This window comes from Heterocephalus glaber, unplaced genomic scaffold (genome assembly GCF_053883595.1).
Source record: "Heterocephalus glaber isolate CG9 unplaced genomic scaffold, H.glaber_assembly_v1.0 deba00000470, whole genome shotgun sequence".
Lineage (NCBI taxonomy): Eukaryota > Metazoa > Chordata > Mammalia > Rodentia > Bathyergidae > Heterocephalus > Heterocephalus glaber.
The window spans coordinates 1,798,419-1,817,606 of record NW_028258145.1 but is presented as its reverse complement, the minus strand read 5'-3'; the positions used below and the strand labels follow the sequence as shown (position 1 = coordinate 1,817,606).

Sequence of the window (19,188 nt, the reverse complement as noted above, 5' to 3'; positions counted from 1 at the left end):
TGCTTTTGAGGCAGGCGGTGGAACCACTGAGGTAAATCCCCGGCATATTTACGATTTTTTATAGCTCTGCTATAGTTCCAAAGTTTGATCCTTTCATTGATGACTTTAGGCCATTTATATTTATATAATTATTGATATTTTTGGATTGCTTCTACCATTTTATTTTTTATTAATTTGAATTTATTCTTCAATTGCTGCTTTCCTCTATTCTTTTTTTTTGTTACCGGGGATCGAACTTGGGTCCTTGCGCTTGTGCAGCAGGCAGCGAAACCACTGAGCTAAATCCCTGGCTCTTTCGTCTATTCTTTGGGATTTTTTGAACATTTTTATTGTTCCATTTTAAATCATCTTTAGTTTATAGTTTTTGGCTGTATCACTGTGGAATAACATGGATGAAATCTCAGCATCTACCACAAAACAGCATATCACGCAGTCTCTCCACGCCCAGAAGAGCACTCGTGTAACCCAACACGCACCACACGACCTGGTCCTGAGTTCACATGCCTGGCCATCTTCAGAGCTGCATTTACGGTGGTGTCTTCGGTAACCCTTGTACCACTCTTGTGCAATGCCAGGCTGATTCTGAGTCTATTCAGAGTTAGTATTTGCCACTTCAAATGGTGTATAAAGATCTTAGCACCATGTGGGTCCCTCTGGCCTGTTAATGTATTTGTCATCATATCAGATGTACATAAATCAAATTTTCCTCTCAGAAATGCTACATTTTTTGCTCTCAATCATTGTACTTAAGAGGGAACTTAAGAGGGCAGAACTCTAGGGTAGATACCAATATTGTGCATCCGTATCATTCCTAATGTTCCAGGCTTCCTTCCAGTGTATTTTCCCTCTGTCCATGGAACTCCCTTTGGCATTTCTTTTAGAATAACTTTGGTGGCAATGAGTTTCTTTAGTTTTTCTTCTGAGAATGTCTTTAGTTCACCTTTCTAAAGAATATTTTGTGGAAGACAGAATTCTGGTTTGGCCTTTTTTTTCTTGTAGCACTTTAAAAATATTGTTCTACTCCATGGTTTGGGATGAGAAATCTGCAGTCACAACTGGGCATGGGGTGCATGTCTGTAATTCCAACACTTGGGAAGCCTAAGGCAGGAGAGCTGTTAAGTCTGAGCCTGGCCTTGAACACTTAGTGACTTAGTGCGACCCTGTCTTTAGATAAAAAATTTTAAAAGGGCTGTAGATATAGCTCAGTGTGAAGGCCCCGGGTTCAGGCTCCAGTAACACACACACACAGGAGCCCCCCCGCCCCCAAGCTGCAGTCATTCAAATTGTCATTCTCTTTATTTCATGGATTGTTTTCCTCAGGCTGCTTTCAAAATTCTTTTCTTACAAGTGAACCACTTCTTAGTTGCCTGTCTTTGCTCTTATTAAAAACAACTTACAAATGTTTAGTTTTTTAAATCTGATTATTAAAATGTTTATGAAGTTAAAAACAAGACAAAACAAACAAACAAAACTCAAAATTCTTTTCTTTTTCCTTAGTTTTAGTAGTTTGGTTATGATAATTCCCAGCCTTATCTTGTTTGGCAACTGAGCATTTTGAATCGGTAACTATGTCTTTCACCAAATATAGGGAGTTTTTAACCATTATTTCTTACAAAAATGTTCCCTAATTACATTCTTTCCTCCTTCCATGACAGGAATGTTAGATTCTTAGTGTTGTACCACAGTGTCCTGAGGACCTGTTTATTTATTTTTTGAACCTATTTCCTTTCTGTTGTCCAGACTGGGTGACTTACGTCAATTTTTCTTCAGGTTCTGACTCCTGTCATTTATTTACATTGTTATTGAGTCCATCGATGTATTGAGTCTGCTAGTCAATACAATTCTGCCATTTTGTTTATTATATATTTCACACTTGTAGAATTTTAGTTTGGCTCTGTGCGTGGTTCATCGGTCCCTCTGCTGAGATGATCTTTCTGTTTATCATGAGGGTGTTTGCCCTTACTTTTTGGAGCATGACTTTAACAGCTACTTTTGTCTCAATTCCAACAGTTCTATCCTGTTGGAGTTGCTATCTCTTGATTTTCTCTTTGTCTTTTCCCTTTAGAGATGTTGAGATTTTCCTGCCTCTCCAAAGATCAAGTAACTTTGGCTTGTATTGTGGCCTTGATGAATACTGTGTCATGGGACATGATTGTTGTTTAAATCCTGTTTTGAATGTTGATTTTTCATTTGCGTTAGAAGCTGGTCAGCTTGGTGGGGCCCAGGTTGCAAGTTTGTCTCTGCCCTCTCTGAGCTGTGGCTCCAAGCTCACTTCCATATGGAAGGCTTTGCAGTGCTGTTTTGGTCTATTCCGTTCTGGGCCCCAATAGCTCAATTCTGAGATCCTCTGGCATCTGGTATAGGGTCAGCTCAGATGATGACATAAGGAGAAGGTGGAGTGGCCTTCTCTACTGAGCAGAGCCGAAACCACACACCAGCTTGTAGTTCTCAGCAAGTGCTTAATCATTACCTAGTATTTATCTTGTTGTCTATTCATTTGCCTGTTGTCTGTCTCCCATCTGTGCCCCTCCCTAGAATGTAAGCTTCAGGGGAGTGGCAGCTTTGCCTGTGGGGGACATGGCCATCACCACCAAGCGCGCTCCACAGAGGCCTGGAGAGACTGAATCCCCTCTCAGTCATGAAGGCTCTGGAGACAACTACTTGCCTCTTTTTCTGGACTTCTCTTCTTCAAACTCTCTCCCCACCCACACATAGCTTTACACAGTACTCAGAAGCAGCTTCCACGTCACTTGGCACCTAAGGGTCAAGCCTGAAGAAAGCCAGAGATACCTGGGGGAAGACCAGACAGCTGTGTCCATTACAAACCCTTCCATAGTGAGTGTTAGAAAGACCCTCTCCAACAGGCTGGGTCAGGGAGGGATTTATTACCCCAGGTAAGTGAGGAGTCCAAAGGTAATGCTGGCTGTGGGTGAGACTCCATCCACTGACTCGAAAGTGCTTCCAAGGTGGGGGAAGTTATAGGGAGAGAAGGACACGAAGAGGGCACCAGGAGTTCCAGATGCCCACGCCCACGGCTCCCTGCTGAGAAGCAGAGCATTGTCCTCCTCTCAGTGTCCCACTGGCTCAGGCCTGCTACTTCCAACACAGATTGCAGCTGCTGTCTCACAAATCAAAGTCACCGACCCTCAAATGGGGTAGGCAAGTGAGGGAGGACAGACTCGGGGGAAGGCTGGGGTACCGTGGGGTTTGTGGCATCTGTGACAGCTAGGGTGGGTGCAGTGCACTGGGGGGTTAAAGGACAGCTGCTAGGAAAGACAAAGGACTCTGTGGATGCAGAGCTCAGAAAGCAGGAACTGTGTGTGTGTGTTCCCCCATATGGGCTTTTGTGAAAGGACAAAGGTCTGCCAAGTTAATTCTTGTTGGAAAAGTCAGACCCAAAGCAGCAGGTTAAGGTCCAGCCTGCTTTTGAGAGCACAAGGAGTGGGCTGACAGGGAGATAGCTCCCAGAGTCCTGGGGCAGCTTAGCCCTTTAATGACTTCCAGGTTGAATTGCTGCCCACAGCCCAGCACATGTTCACTGCCAGTCATCACTGAGTTAGATATCTGACACCACCATTGCCTACCTGTGCAACTGTCCAGCCCCACACTCACCCTTTCCTCGGTCCTGTTCCCACTACCCCCCAAATCCATCTGGGTTCTGGGGGGACAGGGTCACCAAGTCCCTGTGTTCCTGGGTTTCCGAGGGTGGATGTGGGGCTCCAAGGATTCACCTAAAACTGTATCTGAATTCAGCGGTCCCCAAGGTCAGTGGAATCTGCAGAGGATGAGTATGGATAGGAAGGACACCAGCACATTCCCTTGCTGTGCTGCCACAAGACCACTAACTTCCTGGGCCACGGCACTGTTGGAACTTGAACTGGATGACAAGACACAGAAATGAGGGGCTGGGGATTTAGCTCAGTGGTTCTGCCGTTTGCCTCGAAAGCACAAGGACCAGAGTCTGATACCCGGTACCAAAAATAAAAAAAAAAAACACAAAAAAACCCAAAACAAGACATAGAGATGGGGTCTTCTAGTCATCTGACTGTCCTTGCTGCAAAGTGACAAAGCCCTCTGCTGGCAGATGACACCTCTGGCTCCTTTGTTAAATAGAAGAGCTTCCCAGCTGCTACCACAGTGAAAGGCTGAGCTGCTCTCCTTGTGCATGGTGTCCCTGATTGCACTGGTGCAATGCAGGCTGTTCTGGCCTCACACACAAGACCACCAAATCACCAGATCACAGAACCTGAGATCATCCTGCTCTCAGCCCTCAGCCCCAGCATCCATCCTGAGCACCAGGCACGGGAACTGTGAGGGATTTTGCCTCCAGCACTCAACTGGTGCCAAGAGGTCGGGAGGCTGGGAAGGAACTGGCCCTGTCCCACCCCTTCCCATGGTGTGAGTGGGGTGTCCCAGCCTCAGGGTGGGCCTCAGCGACAGTCACTGCAGGTGTGTTACCCCACTGCCGTCTGCCTGACCTGCTCTCAGGATCAGCTCAGAGTGTAGCTCAGCCTGGTTCGACACAGAAGTGCCAGGACTGGTTTCTAGGATGTGTTTTGGCTCCTTGACAACCTCTTCCTGTTTTGGAAGCTAAAGAGTAGAATTTACAAAGTCAGAGAGGTTTTGTTGAAAAAAAAAAATCCCTCCAAGATTCCACTGGCTGAAGAGAAGGTGGTCACTCAATGGCAGAGACATTTGTCTCCTCGACTCAGACTAAATGGCTGTGTCCTTCACTATCCAGCCGCAGTGACACTGAAGCTGTTTTCTCTCTTGTCCTTGTACTTTTCTCATGTGTCAGAAACTGTGAAGTTGCCCATGTGCATTATACTCTCAGATCAGCACGGAAGTCTGGAAACGTCCTCAAGCCAGTTCTTCCTCCCTGACCTCCATCCTGGGAAAGGAATCCTCCAGCATTGTCAATGGTTAAAAACAAAAAGGTGGAACTTAGGAAATGAAGGTTCTGGAGAGAAATGAGTCACAATGGGGAGTGGTGTGGCTTCCTGTTTCTCCAAAACAGGACTTTAGGGATGAAGAGGAGGCAACTCGGCCACAGTGCAGGAACAAGTCCCTGGACACCGCTCACCACCTTGTGTAAAAGGCAGCTTCCTCTGTGGAAAGCATAGTCCCGGGGACAGGGAGGTGTCATATAGAGGTGTCCCAGGGGGCCACGTGGTGATGGTAAAGATCTTGGGCACTCAGCGCCTCATCTGTCACTGAGGGCACATGGGAAGGCATGGGGGGATTCCCAAAGCTGGCTCTTGGGGACATAGTGAAGTCTCTTTTCCAAGGCCAGCTGTGGCTGTGCTACTATGCTAATTTCTGAAATTAAGGACCGCTATGGTTTGGGTAGAATGTGTCCCCAAATTTCCTGTGTTGGAAGCTTGGTCCCCCGTGGGGCCTCAGGGCAGCTGGTTGGGTCTTGGGCGTGCTGGCCTCCCAGGGACTAAGGTGGATCCTGTGGGGTAGCTCTCGGCAGGGCAGAGCGAGTGGTGTTAAGAGCCCTCCTTTCTCTGTGGCATGGTGCTACCTTGTGTATGAACTCAACCACCGGGGGGCCAGCACTTGAGGGCCTCACCAGAGCCCAGCGGATACGGGTGCCACACCCGAAGCTCCAAAGCTGTGAAGTAAATCTTTTTTCTCCATAAGTTACCCCATTTAGGTATTTTGTCATAGTGGTGGAAAACGGACTAACACAAGGACCAAGTTTAGGTTAAGGGTTAAGATGTAGCCCAGAAGTTTTACAATTTGACAGATTTAGGTTAAACCCTTTCCAAACCAGTCATACTTTTCTTCAAACAGCTTAAATTTTATTTGCACATGTAGTCCTTACATGTTTGGATCTCATCAGTAGAAAATTACACCTGTCTTTACTCAGTGTGTCAGCTGTGCTACCCACTACCTCTGATCTTGGGCAAATGATCTAATGTGCCAGCCTGTGTTTTCAGCAGTAATACAGAGAGAACCAGTCATCTTCCTTCTACAGCAGTGGTGAGGACCACTGAGCTAGCCAGAATAATGCCAGACACAAGGTGGACTGGCACTCAATTAATGCCAGCTGGTACTACTAAGCATCAGCTGCTACTATTAATTATCAACAGGGCTGAGACATTCTGCCAGCAGCCACAGGTTTGTTCAAAATGGAGCAAAAACTGATTAGCTCATCTCTGTACTCCAGAAGGGCGAGTTAATGCCACTCTCCAATGACTTCAGGTTTTTTTTTCTTTTGATAGATAACACATTATATTGATTTTAAAAGGCAAAAGTGGTTAATTAGGGGTAAATCATATTCAAATATCAGACTGAATCAAGTGATTAACAAATGAGAAGATAAATTTTATTAGCAGACCTTATAAATTTATATATTCTGGATATGAAATTCTTATCAGATATATGATTTGGAAATACCTTTTACCTTGTGGATTGTTATTTCACTTTTCTGAATAATCATAAATTTAGCTTTTGATAAGATCTTGCTTTTATAGAAATCTATACTATCAACTTAAAACTTAGTTGGTTTTTTAAAAAATGTCTTCAAATTAAGATATAACAGTATTCTTTATTAAATTTATTTTATTTTTAAAAAACATTTATATTATTGGATAAATGTTTTTTAAAAAATATAACCTGTACCAAAAAAAAAAGCAGGCTCTCAATCAGGATGGGTCAGTTACTTCGGGTTCAGTCACTTGGTTTGCATCCCCCAGTAGGTCACCAGAGCTGTGGACACTGAGGGGCAGGCTGCTCCCCTTAGCTGGCCCTCTTCCTTCCCACATCCAGGAAGTCGTAGGCCTGCTCCAAGAGGTCGAAAGGCTTGTGGACCCCATCCTGCGACAGCAGAGCCTGAAGGGCACCCTCATTCTCATGGGTTTGCTTGAGGAAGTCAGCGATGATTTTCCACCGTGCAGCCTCGGTCTCCTCTTCGGCCCACTTGAAGGGGGGCAGGAGAGTGGAGTGCAGCAGCGGGAGCACGCAGTCATGGTAGACCAGGAGGAAGCTGGCCTTCAGGAGCTCCCTGTCTCTCTGTGGAAACACCGCCACCACAAGGAACCATGAGCAGACCACAGCGTTATGCGTAAAGTAAGAGATTCTGGTCTCTGTTAGCTAGGGTGTTGTTGGGGGTGCCCTTCTGCCTGGAAGCTGGAGAGTCCCCAGAGACAGTCTCCAAGTGTCTCCCTGAATATCACACAGTCAGGAGACCACAGGCTGCAGTCTAGCTCTGGTGACAAAGGGGTGGTTCCACTAAGATGCAGCACAGGGTCAGCTGTGGCTACTTAGCCAGATTACAATGCAGCAGAGACAATTGTCAGGGTACTGTAAGGGGGACAGATGTTCACATGGGAACAGAGAAAGAAGGCCCAGGCAGTAGGAGCTGGTGGTAGATTTCCAGCAATGGGTCAGGGCGCAGGGTCCTCTGGACCTGAGGACACCTAACCCTCCCCAGATAACAGAAGTGGAGCCATGTTGACAGGATCCACTGGCCCTGATGCCAAGAGGCCATGGTGGGGTCACAGAGGAGGGCACAACAGCTGGAGGGCACAACAGCTGGAGGGCAGAGCAACCTGTGTGCAGCAGTCGCCACACAGACATTGCCCGACCACACCAGTGTGCGGCCCCGCTGCACTGGAGCCTGCCCTTTTAGCAAAGGTTGTTGCCAATTTTGGCAAAGGCCACATATCCACTGGAAGCTCAAATAAGGATGCAATGTATATAAATAAGTATATAATATCTATAGCCCCCACCCAGTTGTTAGTTATCAGTTTGTTTGTTCTCCTACAACCCTTATAGATAATCAACACTTTAGACCAGGAATTGGCAGACTGTGGACCATGGGAAATGTGGTTGCTGCCTCTCTGTGTACACAAAGCTTTAGAGAGACACAGCCACTCTGGCTGCCGGCATCATGACAGTAGAGGAGAGCAGTGTGGCAGAGACGTATGGCTGAAGAGTAAAGTATTTACTTCTTGGCCCTTTACAGAAGTCGTCTGCTAATCTCAGATGAGAGCAGTCAAATTGCTACTCACAGATCCATGTGACTCCTATGGTAATCACCATCTTTTTGAGCAACACAAAGGGAACCAGGCATTTGTCCAATATATGATACAGCCCAGGCCAACCTCATTTTTCCTTCTCCTTACATGACGTAGGTTTTGGGAACTGGAGGCAATTTCTTTTAAATAAGGGATATGTAATAGCCCACTGGGAGACTCTGGTTTAGACACTTCCCCTCCATTTAAGTAAACCTCAGTGATCTGAAATGAGTGGATGATCAAGGGTTCCTTTCCACACTAAGAAAGGATCATGAATACCCTTCTGAGAATGTGTCTTTGGAACCAAAATAACACAGCTACCTGAATAAGAGGGATTATGACATTTTAGCTATTTTAGATAAGTGTGCAAGTAATCACAGCACCGCAAATACAATTTTCCAGTGTGAAAAATAGTATTACCTTCTCTGATCTTTTCAGTGTGCTTTCTTTCTCAGCCCACGAACTCTACAAAAGCCAAGAGAAATATTATATTAGTATGAGTATTCATGAATCCTTGCAACACTTCTGTAACAAATTTATGGGTTGGGTCAGAAATGCTGCTTAGAATCCACACATGCCAGAAGCAACTCTGTAATTAGGCACCTACTGCTAAGAGCTCAGAACAAGACTGACTGGACAGATCTGTGAAAGATACCATAGAACCCCCCGCCCCCTTTTTGAGACAGGGTCTTGTTATGTAGTTTAGGCTGGCCTTGAACTCACATGTAGCCCTGGCTGGGGTCAAACACATGGTGATCCTCCTGCTTCAGCCTCTCAAGTACTGGGACTACAGGCATGAGCCACTGTGCCCATTTTAAATTTAAGTCAGAACTAATTTTCAAAAAAATGCCTATAATCCCGGTACTCTGGAAAGCTGAGGCAGAAGGGGGATAGCAAGGTCAAGCCCAGCATGGGCAACTTAATGACTTAGCAAGGCTCTGTCTCAAAATTTAAAATAAATTAAATAAATAAAGAGGGCTGGGGATGTAGCTCAGTGAGAAGGCCCTGGGTTCAATCCCCAGTACTTGATTGGGAAAAATAAAAAATGAAAAAGAAGAGAACCAGTGAACACATCCTTGCCAACTGCACAGACACAGTGTGGAAAATAAAATAGTATTAGGCTGAGTATAAAAAACCACATCTTGGGCCAGGGATTTAGCTCAGTGGTTTCGCCACCTGATGCACAAGTGCAAGGACCTGAGTTCGATCCGTGGTACCAAAACCAAAACCCAAAAAACCACATCTTTATTCACTCATCGGTTGACAGGCATTTGGGTTGTTTCCAAGACTGGATGTGCATATATCTATATGGTATGATGCTATTAATTCTTTTGGGAAGGTATCAAGAAGGGGAATAGCTGGGTCAAATGGGACCTCTAGTCCTAGTTTTTTGAGGAATCTCCACACCGATTTCCATAGTGGTTGCACCAGTCTACACTTCCACCAACAGTGGAGAAGGGTTCCTTTTTTCCCACAGCCCCACCAGCATTTGTTATTGGGTGATTTAAAGGATAAACTTGAGACATTTATAGCTAAATGGATGTATCTAGAGGGCCATACTCTTAAGAGAAATAAATCAGACACATGTGTAAATATCATATTGTTTCTCTCATGTGAAAAACTGAAAGTGTAAATAAGGACCAAAATTTGTATTACAGATATTGTGAAATAGGAAGAAAATGTTCAAATGGCAAGGGGCAAAAGGGAGGAAGGAGAGGGAAAGGAAGGAAGACAAAAGAAAAAAAAGAGAAAAGAAAGATAAAAGGGAAACAAAGCTCTTATAAATAAGGGAAAGAGGGGTTGAAAGGAGGAAAGGGGAATGGGAAAAAAATAAGAATCAAGATATATCACGTACAGGTACAAATTCTGTAAAATGAATGTGATCATTATGTATATCTAAACTATACCAATAAACTTAATGATTAAAAAAAAGAAATAGTATTAGGTTCTAAATTAGGCTTCTCAGGTAATACAGAAATGAAAAGAGACAACACTGCCAAATACACTACTTTCCAAACAATTCTGCCTGCCTTGATAATAATAACGGGTGGGGTCAGATAGACTGAAGTAGTTTTGCAAGTAACTTATTTCCAATCTGTCCATGAGGCATCACAAAAGGTTCTTGAGCTGGGGATTTAGCTCAGTGGTTCTGTTGCCTGCCTTGTAAGAGCAAGGTCCCAAGTTTGATCCCTGTTACCAAAAAATAAACAAACAAACAAATAAACAAACAAAAGCTTCTTGAAAGAAATGAAACCCCAGAGTTGAGTAGATCCTGTAGAAACAGGAACTGAAGACCTTCCCACAGCAGCTCCAGGAAGACTGAGGCCTGGATGTAATATGCCCAGTCTTGGGCTGGGGGGCCAGAGCCTGGCTTGTGTTTGTGTCTGTGGGACTCTTCCTGTTATAGGCACCTGATTCCCTGGGTAGCCTGAAAGCACAGAGCCAAACAAGAGATTCTTTATGAAATGAAGCGGGCACCAAGGGGTGTCTCTCACCAGGGGATGACAAGAGGTCTCAGAACATTCGCGGTTATTGCCACCTCATGGGATTATGGTCCCCACCCTAGTACCGCTTGCTGGAGGTGCTCAGGAGCTTAAGAGATAGTGTCTCATGAAACAGGCCAGGTGCCACAATTATTTTAAAAACACCAGCCACAAACTGAACTTAGCTAAGTACACACTAGGAGTTTCACACACTTCATGACGTAAATTTCAAAAGCTATATGGCTGTGACTTCTTGTCTGGAAAAATTTGCCTACTGTTGATAAATGTGAAGGTTCTACATTATCTTCCACTTAGTCCCCAGCAGGGTGTTCTGCATAGACTGAGGCAGTGGAGATAGAAAGCACGTGTGGCCACTACTGTGGCAAGGCCACCTCTTCCCTTCTGGAACAAACAGCCCACAGCTCGAAGCTCCCATGAAGGGAAGTGCAGTGTGAGTGCTTCTGGCCAATGGAATGTGGTAAGTGGCCCAAGCCCCTTAGGGCAAGGGCAGCAGAAACCACAACAACAGCCCTGCGCTCTTTTCCTGCAGCTGCTCATTGCCCAGGGTGCTATGAGACTGTGGGGTGTCCACCAACCTGCAGCCTTGGGTGGCTGTGGAGCAGGTGTCCCACTGGCCCATGCTGTACGCTGCCGTGAGTAAGAAAGAGACCTGCCTTGGCCACACCAGCACCACCTAGATCACCCGAGGTCACATAGTCAGCTGGGAGGGACAAGGCTCAGGCATGAGGAATAACCACTCTTGTTATTTTCATTATTTATTATATGAGCAAAATTAAGAAAATACAGATAAAATAACCCATAATCCTGAGGTAGTCATGGATACCTTTCTGGAGTATATTCTTCTAGATCTTCTCATAGTCAAAGATCGCAAATGGTTTTTTTTTCACTTAATAAAAAGATTTGAACAACTTTATGTGTCTTCTTCTTCTACTTCTCCTTCTTTTTTTTTTTTCCAGTAGAGGGGATTGCCAGGGCTGTCACACTGAGCTACATCTCCGTCTCTTTTTTATACATTTTATTTTGAGACAGGGTCTTGCTAAGTTGCTGAGTTGCCCAGGCTGGGCTCAAACTTTCTTGAACAGCCTTGGTGTATCTGTGGCTCACAGTCACACCTCTTGCTTGGCCACTACTGAGCTCTCTGCCAGCTAGGGGCGTCTCTGCATGATCTGCTTATGGAAGAAATACAGATTTGAGACTAGCTTAGCCTTAAGGTTCCTCCTAATGGCAGCACCCAGAGTCTGTGCTGGTGCACACTTAGAGAAATACCAGGTGTGATAAAAAACATGCTGAAAATTACAGTAAAAGACACATTGCCATTAATATCCCTCACAATACTCCCCCTTGCTTCAAACACACTTACCCCACTATTCTTGCCTCTTTCTAAGGCAATTCTTAAGTCCTCTTTTTGTGTCTTCAGTTGCATTCTTATGGCTACCTCAATGTCTTGAATCGATTCAAAACATTTACCTTTCATGGTCATTTATTTTGACTTTAGGAAAAGAGCCAGAGATCACATAGTGCTGGATCCAGTGAAAAGGGTGGACGTTTTTACAAGCCCACCTTTCCATTGGATGGCACGCCACAGCAGCATTCACTGCACTTTTGATTACATCTCATAAAGACATGAAACAGGTCTTCCAGAATTCGTCAGAAAGTGGCAAGAGCGATGGGATGTGTTTGAAGCAACGAGGGGTATGTTCAGGGAGATTAATGGCCATGTGTCTTTCACTGTAATAAATGTTTTAAAAATGTAAACATTCACTGCATACTTTGACCACCCCTTGTATTCCCCGGAGCAGCACAGTGCCCTATCTAGTGTGGGCTCTGGTGAAATCTGTGCTGAATGAATTAATGTACTTATGTTCTGAAAAATGAATGAATATTATGATACTAATGAAAATGAATGAATATTATGATACTAATGATTTTAGAGGGTAGCCTATCTAAAATTGCAGGTGATCATAGTCTGTGAACACTTTCTTAAACCTTCCTTCTGTAAATGTCACTGTTACTATGGATGCCCCCTCCTTGGCCGAGCCAGCACAGAAGTCTGTTTCAAAGTCTAATATAAATCTTTGTGGACAACTGGGTCCTTCCATTTTTGTCAGGCCCATCCAACCTCCCTCTCAGCAGCAGGAGTCACCCCTAACACAGCTACCTGCCTCCTCACACTGCTCTGCACTGCAGAGGGGTCAGCCTGCAGCAGAGACCTTCCAGGTCACCTGCTAGCTACCCCACCTGCTCATGGACCTCTACATGAAGACCACAAGCTGGGCCACCCACTGTGCCAAACTGGACTGGATCATCTGCTGTCCCACCAGAGCTCTTGATTCCTTCCTGCCTCAGACTATCTGCTCCTGCCGATTGCCCACCTGAATCCTCTGGGGCCCTGGCCCTTTACATCTTCTCTAATGAAGCAGGGCCCTGACCCACATTCACTGCCTTCTTTAAATCTTCAAGGTCCCGCACAATACTTCCCCATAGCACTGTCATGTTACCTATGTGCAGGCCTCGCATGAACACAGGGCTGCTAGTATTTCTTAACCCTGATATATTAGGTTGAGCCACAGGAAACAGTTAAATGTGGCTGAAAACTAGAGTTTTCATATGGTTCCACCTAATATCCCCCTGCTATTTCCGACAGCAGACAATACATGTCAAATTAAAAATGGGGCCGGGGATTTAGCTCAGTGGTTATGGTGCCTGCCTTGCAAGTGCAAGGTCCTGAGTTCGATCCCCGGTACAAAACCGGTACAAAAAAGAAAAAGAAAAAAGAAAGAAAGAAACAAACAAACAAAAAACGATACGCATGTCCTAGCACTTTCCTGAAAACTCAATTGATTCATCTACCACAGCCTTCCGAATTTTTGCTCTTAGGACACTGTCGGGGCCATCTTAAGTCAAGGAGCAAACAGGCAAGAGAGCACAATGGTACACACAGCAGGGGTTCCAGCTTCACCTGCTTCTTGGGTCGGGGAAGGGAGCCCTTGGGAAGTGACATTTGTGCCAAGATCAGAAGACTGAGGCAGAATTAGCTAGACAGTGGAAGGGACCGGGAGACATAATCCTACGACAGTAGGAAATCAGCCTAGAGTAGGTGCCAGGACTCCTTAACATGGTGTGTTCAGCCATTTTCAGCTCCCAACCCACATCCAACACAGTGCGTGCTACTCACCCGCAGAGCATCCATCACCTCGGGCTGCTCGAAGAGCTTGGGGAAGGAGGCTAGCATCGGGTGACTGATTAGATCTGAAATGCACAAGAGGAGAACTTTATGCAACTTCATTTAAGGTAACTTACTGCACTAGATATACAAATATTCATTCGAGTTAAAATTACCATGCCAAATGATTTCTTGATAACACCTTCTATACACTTTAACCTCCAGGAAGCTCAAAGGTATCTCAACCTCTGCTGATCCCTACACCTTCTCCCAGGTGTTCCAGGAAAGAGTTAGGACATGGAGATTCTGGTCACATGACCAAACACTGTGTGGCAAACACTGGTATTTGACTATAAACCATGGCACCAAAAACACAGCGCAGCAGGGATGTGTGTGGGTCCACTTGTGCTGCTACACAAAGCACCTGGGCCTGAGTAATTAATAAACAATAGAAATTTACATCGTACAGCTCCGCATGATACTGCGTCCTCATGTGGCAGAAGGCAGAAGGGCAAGCGAGACAGGTCCTCTCAGCCACACCTTTCTGTAAGGTCACCTCATCCCACTAGGAAAGGAGCCCTCTCGGTCTAATCCCTCTCCAAGTCTCCTCCTCTTGGTGCCATCACAATGGTGAAGCCTAGATTTTGAGCAGACACATTCAAACCATAGCAGGACTTTTGCATGGCAAGGGCAACACATTCAACAGCCATGTTCTCAGTAGAGAATAATCCTTTCTTTAGATCCCGTTAGCTTATTCTGGTGATCAACTGCAAATGAAGTCATCAGTCTTGAGCCACCCTCTCCTTACCTAGAGAAAAACATAACAAGCCTCATCCCTTTAAGAAGAAATGTCATTCATGAAGCTCTTCTAGAGTGATTGAGAAAAACTCACAGGTAAGCAGCAGTTAAAAGGCTTAACTGTCCTCCCTTGAAGTTATAACAATTCCTGGAAAAATCTTCCTGCCAGTGGAGGTGGTAAATCCCAGGTGAGGGACATCATAGGTGCCAGCCTGTCACTCCCCACCTACCCTGGCCTGCCTTCATGCCAGGCCCTCGGCACAAGCCCCTGCTCTTGCTGTGGTGCTCAGACATGCCAGGTACTCTCTGTAGAAAGGATCCTGCACACACGACTCCCATGCGTCGTTTCCCTCTGAGCACGCATCTTAAACAGTCCTTGTTCAGAGCAGCATTTCCTCTCCCTGCCTTCCTAGTGCATATCTTCTGTGTGCATCTTCCTCCGAGCACTTAGTTTAAAGCATTACTAGCTTACTCATGTGATTTTGTGTTTAAGGTCCGTTGCTTCCTTAGGATAGGGACAACCCCACCGGTTGTCCTACATGGGCCTACACAAAGTCTGGCACGCAACATCTGCTTGCTGATTTACTGAGTTCAAACCACAGCCAATAAAATGAAATTGTTTTTCTTTTTTGAGGGCAATTCTGACACATGCATTTTTCCTTGCAAGTTCATGCATGTATGACAGCTTGTTGATTTTCTAAATAATTGTTTAACATTTTACTTGGAACAAATTTCAAACTCAAAAGAAGTTTCAAGAATAAAAACAGTACATAAAAAATTAGAATATTCTTTACCCTGACTCACTGATTTTTTTTTTTTGGTACCGGGGATCATTTGTGTATTAAGAATCAGCTATTTGAGGATTTTGGTTTCTCCATCAAAAGATAACTTACACACCAAACACATGGGAAAAAGATAGATTATTCAGAGACAGAAAGGGAAAATACGAGTACATTTGAGTTTCAAGCTTCCATAATTTAAAATGTGGAGGAGTATATTTGAAAGAACTGAGTATGTATTTGAGCTCACAAAGCTCCATCACTGCATCCAAAGGTGTCCTATAAGCATTGTGCTGACACTGATGCTACCCACATATTTTATTCCGAATGTCCCATTTATAAACAGAGGTTATAGCTGTGCAAAGCACAGTGCGTTAATGACATAAAGAGATGGTGAAGACTCCTCACCAGTACTTTGTGAGTTCATCCTGTCTTTCAGCAGCACATCTCCAAGAATTTGACGATAAAATACCAACAAGTGAGAACAGCTCATACTTCCAATCAATGTTTCTGGCAGGAGACTATTACAGAAGAAAAAATGTATTCAGTGAGCAATTCCCTCCAACCCTACCTACAGTGCTTTCTAAAACTGTATTACTTTAGTGAACAGTTCCAAGTTTTGTTTCATTATTGGGAAACATTTTAACAATTGAAAGGAGAATTTCCACTAAGGTGGCCACAGTAAGCTTCACATATATATTCTTTTTCTTTTCTTTTTTTTGGTACTGGGGATCCAACTCAGGACCTTGTGCTTGCAAAGCAGGCACAGTGCCACTGAGCTAAATCCCAGGCCCCATCAACCACATATATATTTGAGGTGTGTACTTTCATTTCAGCTGTGCTGTAATCCTTGTGCTTCCATTTTAGCATAAACACCCATGTTAAATGTCAAATAAAAAGAAAAGCCATGGATTACGTGTTTCAGAAAGAAAAGAACTAATGAGCCACCAGCTTGAACAAAGACATGCGGCTGCCATGCCTGATGCAGTGGGTGCCGAGGAAATGCCAGTGTGGCCTGCTCATGGCTGGGTGTGACGCTGGAGGGTGTCACAATGAAGGACACGTCCTGACGGTGTTATTTCCTAGCTGTGCGGCTCTGGACTAATTACCTACTCTCCTTGTACTTTCAGTTCCTCATTTGTAGAATGTGAAGAGTGTTATCTGCAGTTCACGTTAGTAAAAGGATTAAAATTAGGTAAGGGCAGTGCCTAAAGCAGTGCCTGGTATATAGTAAGGACACAAAAATGGAAAAAAATTCAATATTGAAGTTGCTATCAGTTTAGATTATGATAATTTTGGGATGTGCTATGTAATACCCATGGTAACCACAAATAAAATATCTACAGAACATACACAAAAGGAAATGGAAAGGGAACAAAAATGTGTCACTGTAAAAAGTCAATCACAAAGGAAAGTAATAGGGAGGAAATGAAGGACACAAAAAGCTATAAAGCATAAAAGAACACAAGTAACAAAGTGCTGAAAGTAAGACCTTCCCTATTGGAAATTACTTTAAATGTAAATGAATTAAAACTCCAATCAAAAGATAAAAATGGGAAGGATAAAAAATAAAATTCCACTAGATGCTTTCTATAAGAGACTCTAAATATAGGACATTCATAAGTTACTTCATCAAAGAGACTTACACTTTTATGTTAACCTTTAATTTTAATTTCTAGAAAATCTTAGAAGGAAAAATGATGAGAGGGATCGCTCAGACCTCCAGCTGGTTAGAAGAGAACAGACAGAACATGCCCACTGTGCTGGTGTAAAGGTGATGGGCTCCGTGGGTCGTCAGTGTCTGGGATGTAGGTTAAGTGTCCTCCACCACACCCTGCATTTCTACAAACACTAAAAGTAGAGGACAGCTCTCCTACCACATTTGTATCAAATATACTGTGGGCACAGAGACCCAGAAATCCAGAAATCATCTTTTTCTAGCGCTGTCAAAATTCCAACTGAGATTTCAAAGACTGGCTGCAGGGGACCAGCTTGCTTCCCTGATGCCACCACATGCCTTGTCGGGGTTCGTGCTGCGACTCCTGAGGGCTGTTCTACACCTGCCTCTGGTCCCCAGCCCACCCAGGCAGTCTTCCTGCCAGACACAGGGCTCATGGTGAACAGCCACTGACTTTGCCAGGGGAAGGGAAGGGCCTTCCTTCCTCCCATTTGGCCTTTTCTCCATGACTGGAAGGCACCAATTTGGACACAGTGAGGGCACTCCTTTCCTTCTGGCCCTTTCCCACCACATGATGCAATGTGGCTTCACTTTTTAAAAAGATTTCCTTCAGAGAAATCTCCTGTTTTTCCAAGCCCAAGATGACCAGAAAGTTCCAGGCTATTAAAGGTTTGCTGAGCTGAAGAAGTAAAAAGCTACCCCTCTCTGACAGTACCAGCTCTGCTGGCAGAAGTGGGACGGATGGAACAACTGGGCCTGTCAAGTAATACTCTTGGTTTATTAGTTTTTAGCAACAATATAATGGAGGAACAAAAGAGAAAAGATGGAATGGATTGAAAAGGCAAGGAAAATAAATTCATAGCAAATTCATACATAGGTACCCATAACCTACTCCACAGCTCGGTGTTTCTTGGCATTCAGAATTCACAGAATCTAAATTTGGACCTTTCCCTCAACAGGGACTTGGAAGCAGGCCTTGGTCAAATCACACTGGTTAAACCCCTTTGGAAAACAGCTCCAAAATTAGAAAGACAAGTTTTGGTGAAGCAGAAGCATCTATCTGCTTCCGGTCAAGGAGACAGGGTCACCATGATCACAACCGACTCCACAAAAAGAGACTGCTGGGCCCCAAGGGCAAGACCTGGGGCTCTTTCCTGTTAGAAGAGACAGGTATGCACTGGCTTGTTCACATTTTCACAGGTTTCCTGCCATCCAAAGGGCCCACACATGTGAGGCTGCTGGCTGGTGAGGATTGCCTAAAGCCGAGCAGCAAGGATACTGGGGAAAGGGGCCTGACCCAAACTAACTGGGCTCTCTGCCCTTGGCCTGCTCCACTGGTGTATCCTTAGCACAACAGACAAAACCTCCTATTCTTCCTCCTTGGACTAGACAAGTTTGGCCAAGCAAAGGTGAAGTGGGGCTTGAGGTGGGGTGCACCTTGGAAGAAGGAGAGGGCTGTGGTGTCATTACCTGCATTCTTCCATGCATTTTGAGGTGGCAGGCCAGGGGAAGGGAGGATGTCAGGTGCAAAGGCTCAGAGGTGCAAGGTCCTAACATTCACCTGCAGGTGCTCAGCCTCTCACACATACCATGGCCCACACCCCAAAGCCACGTTACAGGGCCCAGGGCCTCTGGTTCCACCATGGCCTGGCCTAGTTTCTCTGAGAGGGCAGCCTATGCCTGGGTCACACCAGCAGGGTGCTCCAGTCTATACCTGATATTCTCAGGACGCACCTTTAGTGGAGAGGCACTTCCAAGATAGCTGCAAGACTGTGGGCCCGGGAAGAGAGAAGAGCACACACCAGATGGGCTGGGGAGGTCAGGTGCATGTGTACACCAGTAGGAAGAGCCCCACTTGGAAATAACTTCACAAACATTTACTGGGCACCTACTGTGTTCTGTAATCAAACAAGTGCCTCCATCCCTGAGTGCTGGAGGACAAGGTCTTGGAACCCTTCTTTCAAATCCAGCACATGCAAGGAGGTTCCTGGAACATTCAGAAGAATGGGCTGCCTTCCTGACCTCTGTGCTATGCAGCCCAATTTGATTTCAAGATTGTAAAAAGTATCCAAGAACTGGCATGTGGAGCCAAAGACATGGCATTAAGAGCTGTCCTTGACAGACATGCTTGGCAGTGTCCTGGATTCTCAGAGGTGAGCGGTGGGGCAGCCTGAGAAGTGGAAGAATGAAGTCAAATGTGGTTTTTCTCTTACAAAGACAGCCACTGTGCTGGGTTTTC

General features: G+C 45.0%; 1 protein-coding gene across 5 annotated transcripts in view; it reads right to left on the bottom strand.

Annotated features, from left to right (window-relative positions):
* Nucleotides 1-6,304: 6,304 nt before the first annotated feature.
* Nphp1 (nephrocystin 1) overlaps nucleotides 6,305-19,188 on the bottom strand; it is a 52,060-nt gene continuing 39,176 nt past the window's right edge. For 3 of the 5 annotated variants that reach the window (XM_004844331.4, XM_004844332.4, XM_021257988.2), the window contains exons 17-20: nucleotides 15,680-15,792; nucleotides 13,707-13,780; nucleotides 8,448-8,492; nucleotides 6,305-7,020 (exon numbers count right to left, since the gene is read on the bottom strand). In XM_004844331.4, the coding sequence (XP_004844388.2) occupies nucleotides 6,748-7,020; nucleotides 8,448-8,492; nucleotides 13,707-13,780; nucleotides 15,680-15,792 (505 nt within the window). In that variant the 3' untranslated portion in view covers nucleotides 6,305-6,747. The remainder of the gene's footprint in view (nucleotides 7,021-8,447; nucleotides 8,493-13,706; nucleotides 13,781-15,679; nucleotides 15,793-19,188) is intronic. The other 2 variants (XM_087202767.1, XM_021257989.2) reach the window with 2 other exon arrangements.